Here is a 13355-nt window from a genome sequence, read left to right on the forward strand (position 1 = left end):
TTTTAGCTTTTGTAGGGTTAATGTTTAGCTTTCTGGGGAAACTCTGTAATCCAGAATGACTCATTCTCTGAGAGATCAAGGTAGTCACATACATGCTTTTGTACCAAGTCATATCAACTCTTTCATTCATAGTTTTGTCCATGCTTTTGTACTTATAATAGGTTGCAACTGGTATAATAATTGTAGTAGAAAGTCATTTATTATGTGGATCTATTAACATCTGATTCCTCATTAAAAATATCGCCAAATCTGCACTTTTATTCTTTCTGCTGACAGTTAGTTTTCACAGTGCTTCTTGATTTACTTTTATGATTGAAGTTTCAGGAATAAATGTTTTAATTTAATGTTCACTCAGTGTAACAGATTTGACTAATACTTTAATAAAGGGACACTGCAAGTTCCTCATAGAGAATGGTGTGCTAGTGTTCATGAGGGGTGATGTACACTGTGTCTTGATGAAGTTTGCACCATGACCCACTATGTACTGCACATGTCAGGTTCCGTCTGAGCATCCCAGTACAACATTTAAGCAGGTAGTGATAATCCCAGACATGGCCAGGCAGGATGGGAAGGGCCAGTGGGGGATCTGGATATTATGGAGGCCTGCAGTCTTCCTCTCTTGCCTCTCCCATCCCTCTTTACAGAATATTTACTAGGCTGTATCCCCAGTGAACTTCTATCAATTTCCAATACCAGCTGTATATCTTTGCACCTCTATGTGCATGCCCTTACTCCTGCCAGAAATCCTCCTTCATCATTCTCCTGGTGAACTCCTAGTCATCTTCTCAAGGTAAAGTCCTTCTCCAGAACTTCACAGACCCATCCTGCCTCCCTCCCTCCACTACCACCCCTAGGATTTTGTGTATAACTCTTCCTTGCATTCAGCTCTAAATTAGTCAGAGTTGCATTTAACTTAAAAGGATGCTTCACCAGAGTAAGTACTGTGCCTATGTAGCACTCTACTACCAGTAATTAGCACATTTACCTTTTAAAAAGAATTGATCTATCAGCTATGTTTTTATGGTGGCTTTCTACATTAAGGAATGACATAATGTGTTTTAGAATGGACTAGCCTAGGAAGTAATACCAAGATCTTGATTTTTCTAACTTCCCTGATGGTTTACATATATCTGTTCATTGAGATTTTGTTTATAACTTTGAGATTTACCTTGCACCCAATTTGGAAAAGAGAAAACAAATATTCATTTATTCATAAAATATTTCTTAAACACCTCCGTCTTAAGTGCCAGGGAAAGTCTATTCTATGCAGCATATAATGCTTACAGTCAGGTCAGACTCCTTGATAAAAGCAGGGAACAAAAATGGGAAGAACATGCAGACATTCAGGGGCACTGTTGAGGTGGCAAGTATGGGAAGTTTGGCATTGGGATCAGATTTTTCTGACCCTGAAAACCTTCTGTAAAAATCTCTCCTCAAGGCTGAATTTCTTCTTGTTCATTTTGGTTTGTTTTTTGAGACGGAGTCTTGCTCTGTCACCCACCTGGGGTACAGTGGTGCCATCTCAGCTCACTGCAACCTCAGCCACCCAGGTTCAAGTGATTCCCCTGCCTCATCCTCCCCAGTAGCTGGATTATAGGCACGTGCCACCACACCTGGCTAATTTTTTGTATTTTAGTGGAGATGGGGCTTTACCATGTGGGCCAGGCTGGTCTCGATCTCTTGACCTCATGAACCACCCACCTTGCCTCCCAAAGTGGTGGGTTTACAGGCATGAGCCACCGTGCCCAGATGGCTGAATTTCTTAATTCATTCATTTGAAGCCATTAACACAGATTTTAAAAACATGGTCTGTGTCCTCAGATACCTTACTTTTGAGTTGAGCATATTCTTCATATAGAACGAAGAGCAATTCCAAAGCAAAGTGAAAACTGGGCAGAATGGTGTAATAATAATCGCTGACTTGCTGAGTACTTAATGTGTGCTATACTTTATATATATATTACTCCTTTAATCATTATAATAACACTATGAGTAATGTATTTTTAGCTCTACTTTACAGATGAAGAACTTGAGGCACAGGGAGGTTAAGCGCTTTAATCAAACACATGCTTGGATGAAAGCATGCCTTCAACACAGGCAGTTGGGTGCTAAAAGTTGTTCTCATAACCACATTACACTTCCTCTCAATGGTTAAAAAGGAAAAATAATTTACTCTGAAGCACTGAGATAGAGTAGAGCAAAGAGGTCCTGTAGTGGCCTAGCATGACCTGACATGGTGTCTTGCAGGTAGAGAGGTTTAAGCCAACATGGCAGGAATGGTAGATGTTGGCAAGAAGTCTAGGTGAATGGAGGGGCCTGGAAAGAAAAGCCTAAGTCTGGGCATGAGCAGGATGGGAGGTGATTGATTTGGCAGGCACAGTTGTCTCTCACACTTAACGGTACTTTTCAAGGCCAGAAAAGATGTTCTCGATTTTGAAATTCATACATAAAGTATAGTGGCTAGGTTGCTTTTTGCACTAAGCTGTGGAGAAAAGTATAGGTTGTTACAATCTAATTAAGATAATTACTTAATAGAAAATCTATTTTAAAGTTTTGAAAAATGCTAACAGGAATCAACTTTTAAGGATAATCTATTCACAGTCACCTCCTACTAACATTCATATTATTAACCAACTAGGGCAAAGCATGATTGTCTAATAGCTCAAGGAGAAGTCGTGTTGTCTCATTTTACTTTCTGGGACCTAAACACCTAGGAAAAAATAGGTGATAAAACTGAAGCTGCCACAATCCAGCTTCTTTACCCTTCAAGTCACTGCCACACAATCAAAATAACTATAAAACTCAGTTAATCTAGATAGTATACAAGAAAGAGAATCCTTAAATATGGGTATATATGAGTGTGTGTGTTTGTGTCCATGTGTGGGTGTAGTTAGAAATTCTGAACACAGATTGAACATGGAGGCATTTTAGCAAGGAGAGATATTTGGTAGGATATGGAAATGAAGTTTACAATTGGAATACCTTCGGAACCTCCAGGGCAGCATCCTGATTCTGTGAAGATTATGTTTTATTCCTTTACCTATTCCCACGTGTAATACTTTATTCTCTTTGACTTGGCTACCAATGCAATTTAACCCTGTTTTTGAGAGTGTCCATCAGCTTAATTTCTCTTATTAATATGAATTCTCCTTCCTATTGAGTAAAGTCAGCAAATATATTTTTTTCTCCTCTATCATTTCATGCAAAGCAAAAAGTAAGTAAGGAAAGAATATAATTTTTAGTTTTATTTTTCTTCCCCAAGCCTAAACAATGGAATCAGAGAATCTGTTTTTGAAATCTGGAATCTTAGTATTTGCTGATCCTATGGAATCAGCACACTTGACTAGCGGTGAGGCCAGCCATCAGGCTGACTTAATACAATACTCAGTAAATTAATTCAATTTTACTAATGTGACTAAAAACTAAATTTCATATCAATATAAACACTCATTAAACTGCAAATACCAAGTCATGCAAGCTGTTGAAAAGACTCATTTTTATTTATAGATGAATTCTGATAGGAATAGCATTAAAAGTATTTTAGTAGGGAAATGTTAGAGTGATTAATGTGTAGTTGTTTGCATTTTTAATATTTCACTCATATATCAGATTAGTATTTGTGCATACTGTCAGACTTTATTCTGTTCTTGTCAAAATACTTATTACTGCTGACAGGTATAACATATCCACATTAATCCTTAATTCCTTGATTCAATTTTCTAATTGCTTTTTTGGCATGCGATGGTGGCCATTTAGTCTTATGTGATGTATTCATCATATGGTATAAAAATGTTCTTTAAAAATTAGATGTGCCATTTAAAGTAACTGAGCAGGAAGAAAAAAATACTAAGGATTGGAAATTTAAAATTTCATCATATGTAGACAAACAATTAGATATTGATATGTCACAGATTCTGGAGGTTATTCATAAATCATAGTCACAGAATGTTAAAGAGGAAAGGGACCTTAAAAATCATCCAACCTGCCTGTTCATTTTCCAGTTGGGGAAATTGACTTAGTAACAAGTCCAGGATTAAACAGCTAGATAGTGGGAGAGCTGGTCTGAGGACTCATGTGTTCAGAACACTAGTCTGAAATGGGGAAAGTATATGCATAGAATTGTTATAACTGATATTCTAAATTGATTTTTACTATTAATAGGCCAAGAGAATGAGAGACTTTTTAGCTTCTTAAGCTGTATTTTTTTAGTAATATTGTGCAGTGGCTGAAAACCTAGATTCTAGAATCAGAGTTCCAATCCTGGATCTGCCCCTCACTAGCTGTCTTACCCTGAGAATACCATCTGACCTCTCTGAATTTCAATTTCTTCATCTGTAGGAAATGGAAAATAACAGTATCCTGCTAATAGGGTTGCTGTTTAGATTACATACAACAATGCATGTAAAAACTTAGCATAGCATTTGGCATCGAGTAAGTACTCAGTAAATGTTAACTATTATTATTTTTAGTGTTTTATTATCCCTTTAATATCCACAATTGGAAATAAATTTGGACATGTCTTATTGCTTATTTCACCATATGACTTCTCTGACAACTTCATTTATTCATTCATTGACTCTTTCACTTACCACGTACAGTGCACTCCGGTAGATGCTATAGGTAGGACAAAGAAGAATCTAACATAATACATATTTTGCAGAAGCAGGGCTATACGACATGTATATCAATAAGTATAATAAAACACTGGAACACATAGGTTCCAAAAAGGCAGCACAAGCACGGTGATTGGACATTTCAAAGACAGGAAGTGAGTACAGATATAGCGATGAATAAGAAACCAGACCTGTTCTCAAGGAGCTTGATCCAATAAGAAGATAGACATTTACCCAGCTGTTATTCAAAGTAGAAAATAAAGAGGGCCACAAAGTAAGGTTAAAGAACTAAAGAGGGAGAGCCTAAATATCTCAGATCAGAGAAGCCTTTATAGATGCAGTGACATTTGAGCTGGCTTTGAGGGATGCATCAGATCAGGAACGCTGGAAGCCTGTGGGAAGGATCCCTTAGACAGTAGGAAAATTAAGAGTGAAGAAGGCTCAGATGATTCTGAAAACCCTGGGAACAGTTGTTGAACAGTTATTGATAGCTTACTTTGACTAAAACACAGAGCTTATGCAGAATAAAAGATGTGATTAGATGAGTGTGGAGCTTTGAGTCATTTGGACTCAAGCCTGTTTTGACTCATAGACATGTTCTGTTGGTCAGCAAACATATTGAGTCTTTAAAGAAGTCATACTTTCTAGTTAGTACTCAATACTTTTTATTGTCTTGCTCTAGAGAGGGTAAGTCAGTCTTCTTACCTATTATAGGAAATACAGCATAAAGTTGAGCATACAAGCTCAGAAGATAGACTGTATTGGTCCAAATTCTGCTTTTGCCACCTATTAGGTCTACACCTCTCTTTATGTCACTTAAACTTAGACCTTCAGTTTCATCAACTGTAAGATGGAAACAGTCAATACTTCATCGGGTAGGTATTGATACCAGGCATATAATAAATGCTTAATAAATGTTAGCTACTATTACTATGTTACCCACCTGCACCTTGAATCAACATGGTTTACAAGCTTTACTTTGGAACTACTGAAATGTCTTTGAGAAAGGATGTAATATCTTTTTATCTTTTGAGTCCTTGAATGTTCTACTAAACTCTACTTATATTGTAATGACTAGTCCAGGGACATCACGTAATTCTGTTAAGCCCTCAGCTGCTGGAATATAGGTTCCAGTGATGGATCTCAGTATGATTACCAGAAGTGAATCCCTCACTCACCATTGGAGAGGGCCAGTGGAAGAAGAAACAAGTAGCCAATTTACCCATTGATGTTTTCCAAATCTGCAGTGATTCATGTAGCAGCAGTTTTCCAGGATACATCCAGAGCTCATATAAAGGCCTCATTTTCAGAACAAATTATTTTGAGTTTTAAGAACTATACTCCTTTGGGAGGCCGAGGCAGGTGGATCACGAGGTCAAGAGATTGAGACCATCCTGGTCAACATGGTGATACCCCATATCTACTAAAAATACAAAAAAATTAGCTGGGCATGGTGGTGCGTGCCTGTAATCCCAGCTACTCAGGAGGCTGAGGCAGGAGAATTGCCTGAACCCAGGAGGCGGAGGTTGTGGTGAGCCGAGATTGCGCCATTGCACTCCAGCCTGGGTAACAAGAGTGAAACTCTGTCTCAAAAAAAAAAAAAAAAAGAACTATACTCTTGAAAATCTTTATGATTCTAGATGCTTCTCTTGTAACTTTTTTTCTGTTTGTAATAGCTGAAAAAATGGAAAGCATCTAATGTAGAATTTTTGCCCCTAAAACAGCAACTTGAAAATAAGAGTACAATAGTTTTGAAAACGCTAGCATGAACAGAATGAGTCTTTTTAAAAAGTGTTGTGGGCTTAATACACAAGGACCGCTAATTATATAACTGTCAGTGATGTTTTCTGGCAGAGCCTAACACCAGCTTCTTGCAGTACAACAAATAGGAAAATGCCTAGAAGTAAATCACAGTTGCTGAGTGCCGTGTGCAAACAAACCCAGGCCTTATCTCTTTCAAAGGCAGCAATGGAAAATACATGATAAATTGCACAGCTCAGTGAACATGTTATGTCATTGTGAAATGATTTTGATTCATGGTTATGTAGTTATCACAAAACAACTGACAAACCTCAGGGTATCAGAAACAGTATCATTTGTGGGGTTCTGCTATTTTCTGTTGTAAAATTCAAGTGCTATAAAGTGGTTTGTTTGTTTTTTTGTTTATAAAATTCTGCATTGAAAGTGATATTTGCCACACATTCTTTGGAAATAATTTTTTAAATTATGTGAATTTCTTCCAGAAGTATTAAAGAGCTGTGCTAGTAACTAATATTTTAAACAGAATGAATAATTCATATTTTTTACTAATATACTTTTATGAAAATTCTTTTACCTAAAAATAGACGAAGTTATAAGTCAATTTGATTTTTTAAGATAGAAGTATAATCTACTTTTATGTAACTCATCAATATACAGAAATTTCTGAACATTTTCTATACAAGAGCAGTAGAACTAAGAATAAGAATAATTGTTTAAAGGAAGATTTTGTAGAAGTAGCTTTTATGCAGGCATAATTTCCTTCTATGTTTGAGTTATTCTACTACACTGTCCTTATTTGTTGCTGAATCTCTGAATTTTAAAGTGTTAATTAGGCCATATTCCACCTGAAGTGTAGGTATTTTTTATTAATTTTTTTCTCCGTTGATGCTGTTGATGTTTAAACACCAGCATATGACGTTTAAAATCTTTTCTGTTTGTGTTAAAAGAGGCAGAAAGATAGTCTGGCAAAAAGATCAAATTGATACACCACTCAGTCATTTGTTGTTTTTCTAAATCTCCTAAACTAAGACCCACTATTTCTCAACTTTTTTTATAGACAAATATAATTCTACTGTTCTAATTTTTGCAATGAAGTTTTTTTTTAACATGGCTTTGGATATGCTGAATAATATCAGTTAATACATTGAGAACTTAAAAAGAAAAAAAAAAAGAAAAGCTTGCCTGTTCGTAGAAATGATTGATTGTTTCTTAGGTATGGTTTTTCCAATATATCACTATCATTTAAACCTTGAGTTCCTTTTGTGTTCTGTTAATATATTTTAACCAATTGACCTTTACATATAGTTTGCATTTATTAAATTAAAATAACTTTAGTAGCCTGAAAATATGATTTGAAACATTTCATAGTATTTTTCTTTTAGCCTTGGAATATGACAAACCTATTCTCTAAATATTTACATCATTGGAGAATATCTATGTACTTATGCAGATTTTGACTTAACATTTTCAAAAATATCTGTTAAATTAAATGTAAGCTTTAAAGTGTAAAGCCATAGATCATGTAACTTGATACGAGTATTGCCACATGGCTTACGGCATTTTCTTGGAGCATTTTTATGCCCTTTGCTTCTACCACCATGGCCACTTTCACCTTTATATTGAATACTCCCAAAATGTATCTATATGAGGATAATTTTAAAACACGAGATTTATGTTGCTATAAAGGAGAAATCCTTTATAACCACATAAAACCGTTGTCACCAGAAATTTCAGTCTAAGTTTTACATGAAAGCAGGCGTATTTTATCTTTAATGCCTCATTAAACTTCCTAGAAACGGCAGTATTCTAGAATATTCTAGGTGAATGACTGCATATGTCTGTACTTCTTCTGAAAAGTTTAAATATCATCAGTGAAACAAACCTGAACAAATCATTTGTTCTAATAATTAAATCCATAGTACTTATTCTTTTATTTAATTTTGCCTTTACTCAGAAATGTTGCTTTGTATATCAACCATGTCTCTTCTTTAAATGATAGCCAAACTAACATTCCTAGGATGAACTGATAGCCTAATTGTTCCAAAGGTCACATTGTGTTTAATTCCAAATTTCATGTGTGGATTTGTGTACACATCTGTGTACTTCGTATAGGTTTATGTATACATGTGTGGAGGTGCATGTTTGTTTGTATATGCACACATCATAAGCCTGCATTATGTGATTAAGAACGTGAACTCAGGAGGCAGCCTACCTGAGCTTAAATACTAACCCAGCTACTTCTTCCTAGCTATATGAATTCAAGCAAGCTTTTTAACCTCTTGCTTCAGTGTTCTCATGTTACAGAGTTGTTGTGGGTTTAAATAAGTCAATATATGTAATGTACTTTGTACACCTAATCCATAGTAACCACTTACTAAAATACTAGCTATTACTATTATTATTATATATTTCTTTATTCTATGTTATTTCTAAAGTTGTATTATTTATACAACTGCCGTGGTGGGTGATTAGTAAGTAGGTATTTCACTAAAATAATGTTAAACATATGCCAACCTGATCTCACTTTTACATGTGGATTCTTAAAAACAAGTCAAAGACATAGAAACAGAGAGTAGAACAATAGTCACCAGGGACAGGGAAGAGGAGGAAAGGAAGAGATGTAGGTCAAAGGGTACAAACTTGCACTTATGTAGGATGAATAAGTCTATAGCTCTAATGTAAGCAGGCGGGCTGTAGTTAATACTGTTGTATTGTATACTGAACATTTGCTAAGAGAGTGTATTTTAGGTGCTCTTTCCATCAAAAATAGGTAATTGTATCAGGTGATGAACATGTTACTTCGATTGACTGTAGTAATTATTTCACTCTGAGTGAGTGTGTGTGTGTGTGTGTGTGTATAATAAACATCATGTTGTACACTCTATAGACAGTAAAAATAATAAATATATGCCAACAGAATATTTTGAATTGGGATCACTTAGTTAGATAAACTACGCTATGTTGTGCATTATTGGTGAGAGGAAATAATTGGGAAAAAGGAACAAAAGTTGTATAACTTTGTGGCTCACAAGCTGCTTGTCAAATATAGTGATATTTGTTGGTTTATTCATATGTAAGCCAAGTGCATATCTATAGTGTGCAGGGAGCTAGTGTTAAAATGACACATGGTGTGTCCTGAACAACCAGGAATGTACAGCACAGCTGCCTAAAGGATATATAAGGTTAAAAAAGTTAAAATAGCAATGCTGGGTCAATTATGCAAACTTAAAGTGGGTTTTCTTTTTCAGGGGGCACCCAAGCCAATTGCCATTGAACCATGTGCTGGGAACAGAGCTGCTGTTTTGACTGTGTTTCTTTGTCTACCACGAGGATCATCAGGTGCCCCTCCCCCTGGGCAATCAGGTATGGTAAATGAGGAGCCTTCAGCAGTTAAGCAAAACTTGTAGAATGAACAGAAGGAATAAAAAATATCACCAACTAGCACAGTAAGGACCTTTACAAGGTTCTAATTTAGAGCATGGTAAAATTTTGTGGGAAAAAAACTTTTACCCAAATATCTAGATCTCCACATTGTTGTAAATTTAGATTTTCCAGTGTTTCTCTGAAAAACACATGTTGAATATGTGTGTATTTGCATATAACATACACAGGTATGTATGTTCACACCTATACCGCCATTGATTACTGGTTTTACAATAAGAAATCTCATTAGCAGAGCCACCATGTTCTAGACCCTTCCAGCCAGCTTTCTTTCATCCAGTATGTGTGTCATATTGGAAACTACATTATACATATGATTAGAAATTTGTTTTATGAACATGGAACCAAACTAGGGAACATGTATGTTTGGAACGTTGAGTGGTATCAGAGGATGATAGCTTCATGCAACCATCTCAGTAGGTTTAAGATACGCCCTTGCTTTCAGCACCAGATGGAGGTCATGGGCCAGGGTAACGCTCTCTCTTAGGTGGGCACAGCCAGCCTTTGTTCTGTTTCTCCTTTTCCTGCAGGAAAAGCACATGTTTTTTATTTGGGGATAATTATACCTGTCCTCTTAGAGGTCTTCTCATTGCAGTAGTGTTGTCCATATTCTAAGCATGCTCAATGTTGAATATAACTCAAGCTTAAATCACAAACCACACCTATTCCTCTCTTTGTGCATATACTATTCCATCTATTTATAATTTTGAATTTTTCTGTGTCCTGATTGTTTTCTCTTTCCAACCACTGCTGGAATTTATGCTTTTTGAGGGCAGTGATTTCAAATCTGTTTTTTTTTTCAACTCCCCTTAAGCATAAAATAAAATGCTAGCAATCTGGCAAGTTCTCAACAACAGTAATTGATGATGAACTGGACTCCTTGCTTATTTTATCTTTTCTTACTTCCCTACTTGGCTTTGAATTTGCTCCCCACTTTCTTGACTTGTGTCCAACCAGACACAAAAAATGGAAAATACACTACTTTATGCCTTGTAAACGTTAGGTATTCATGTAACAGAATTTTTCCCATATATGGGAACAGAGAGTTTCCATCACCTTCAGGTTCATCATTCATCGTATCTGATGATATCCTATTGCAGGAATTTCTATCCAAAGTTCATTTGTGGATGTTTATTCAAAGAAATAAACATTTTCTGCACCTTCTCATATATTGAGTGAATGTCTTGTTTCAGCACCTCCAAGGTAAATGGGATGCAATAAGTAAAATAGTTTGGTACTGGTCAGATAAGATGGATAATTATAGGTACTTGCACAGCTAATGGAAGTATTGTTTTAAAACTGGGATGATTTCCAAAACAAACACTTCACTAATGAAAACAAGTCTATGTGATATACACCAAGGTTTTGTCGATCCTTCACAAGATCAGCCGACTGAAAGCAACTGCCAATTCTGTGTCCCTTTAACCTTTGAAGTCCTTTTTGACTGATATGAAAGAGCCAAGTAGCAGTATAAACCATTACCTCAGCTGTGTTTTCTAACAACTGCTTCTGATTACTAATGGTAATGTTATCTTACATATGCATCGTAGTTTACTCTTTATAAAATGTTCTTCTATTTTTCACATGTGATCCTCAAGGTAGGGCTGTGAGATAGGTATTATAAAACTATCATTATAAATGAGGGGAGTGAGATGTAGGAAGCACCATATTTCTACACTCAAGGAACCACTGGGGAGGGGGGATACTCAAATGTAGAACAAAAGAATACAAAATACTTGTTGCTAGCATCTCAGGTAATTTTTCCTGATGATCTGTAGCAGAGAGCCTCTCTATAATCAGCAGCCCATGTCTTTACAAAAGCAAGCATTTGGGTGAATACTGAAAATGTCTACTGGGTTGATACAGCTAGACAATAGATTGCAATAGCTTACCATACTTTTTACAGAGCCTGAGGATTAAACTAGGATGAGTATCTGTGTACATAATTCAGGATGAGCTTGTTCTTTGTTTTCTAAAAAAAAATTGAGTAGATTTTTCAAGCTCTTCTTAGACCAGTAAGACAATGGTTCTACTCCTTTAAATTGCAGTGTTATCTGTTATCTACATCTGTTTGGTAGATGGGTAAGATGGGTAGATGGATAAGATGGGTAGATGAACAGATATGTCATAAAGCAAGTAAAGTAAAACGTTAATGGTAGGGTCTAGGTGCTAAGAATACTGGTATTCATTATAAAATTATTTTAACTTTGATATTTGTTTAAATATTCAATAATAAAATGTTGGGAAACGGGAAAATAAAATGTCTTCACTGCAAGAAAAAGGCAGTATCTGTAAAGAAATTTTTTCCATCATCATCTAGGTTTTCCCTGAACAAGGCAAATACTGACACCGAAATATGAACTAAATGACTATCGTTTTTCACTCCTCATCAAAATATTTAGTGTATGTACAGTCAATTAAATCTTAAGCCATTTGAGAGGAAATATATTCCAATGATTATTTGGGAACAATATTGGCTCTTGGGAACCAAATGCTGACACCGGTTATCTCATTGCTGAAGTTTAGTTTATTCTAAACATTTTTACAGAAAGTCCTTATATACGCCTGTGCTTATCCCAGTGCCCTACACATAGAAATCAGTTAATAAATTATTTTGATAATGATGATGACAATGACAGGAGACTTAAGAACTGTGACCTTTAGCAACCACTTGAATCTATGAGCTTCAGTTAATTTCAGTAAAATGAGCAATTGGATTTGAATTCATTTATCATTTTCCAGATTCCTCTCCTAGAAGCCCTATGTTCTCTTGAGCCTCCTCCACTATTTGTGCAGGGTTACAAGTTGGGGGAGTTGAGGAGGACATAGAGGTGGAGCCTCATGGGGACACTCCTGAGCCCACCCCCACTGTGTGAAGGACAGGGTGCCAGGAGTCTTCTCTTGGCTGTTGGGCTATTTATGTCTCCATTCGTTAGTATATCTGTCCAGTTATTAAATTAGCATTCATTATTAAAAGTCTTCTTATAGTACTTTGCATAATCTCAGAACTGTTTTTAGCAGACTCCTTGTCTGAAATGTAGCTTACTAAATGTCAGTGTCATGTGTACTCTTCATTGGCATGAATAAGAGCATTTAAGAAGGATGAGCTTGAGGATATGCGAAGGCAGAAGCATCCCATGAGCATGGTGGGTTTCTCTCATACACTGAATTTCAACCCTGAAAATGAGTGACTCAGAAATGCATGGGTGCTAGTTTGGCCATCTCTTTTAAGGAAAAGTGATTTTTTTTAATTAAAAAAATAGCATTATCGTTGGACTTTACCTTCTTTCCACCAGCAACTGCTTCAGTAATATGTGGCAAGTAATGCTTAGACATGGCCGTTTTAGTTTCTTTCTGAAATGTGTCAACTGCCTCCCCTATGGCTCTCATCTTAATCAGAGGTCAAAAGAAAAACCATGCCTGCCGACTCATCCCTTAGATTACGCATGCACTAATCTCTTTTTAATATAATAAATTTAGGTGCTTGGGAGAAATTCTCCCTTTAAGTGGCTTAGAATAGTAAGGCAAAAGATATTAAGT

At 36.0% G+C, this 13355-nt stretch overlaps 1 protein-coding gene across 5 annotated transcripts in view; it reads left to right on the forward strand.

Moving 5' to 3' along the window:
- The window catches only part of ATRNL1 (attractin like 1), an 839028-nt gene that overhangs the window by 720049 nt on the left and 105624 nt on the right, over positions 1–13355 (forward strand). For all 5 annotated transcript variants that reach the window (XR_013525132.1, XR_013525133.1, XR_013525131.1 and 2 more), the window contains one exon: positions 9623–9737. Coding sequence is in view for 2 of the 5 variants with exons in the window: in XM_035269198.3 (XP_035125089.1) it covers positions 9623–9737 (115 nt within the window). In the remaining 3 variants the exon portion in view is untranslated. The remainder of the gene's footprint in view (positions 1–9622; positions 9738–13355) is intronic.

The sequence above is a fragment of the Callithrix jacchus genome, chromosome 12 (genome assembly GCF_049354715.1).
Source record: "Callithrix jacchus isolate 240 chromosome 12, calJac240_pri, whole genome shotgun sequence".
In the NCBI taxonomy this organism is placed as follows: Eukaryota; Metazoa; Chordata; class Mammalia; order Primates; family Cebidae; genus Callithrix; species Callithrix jacchus.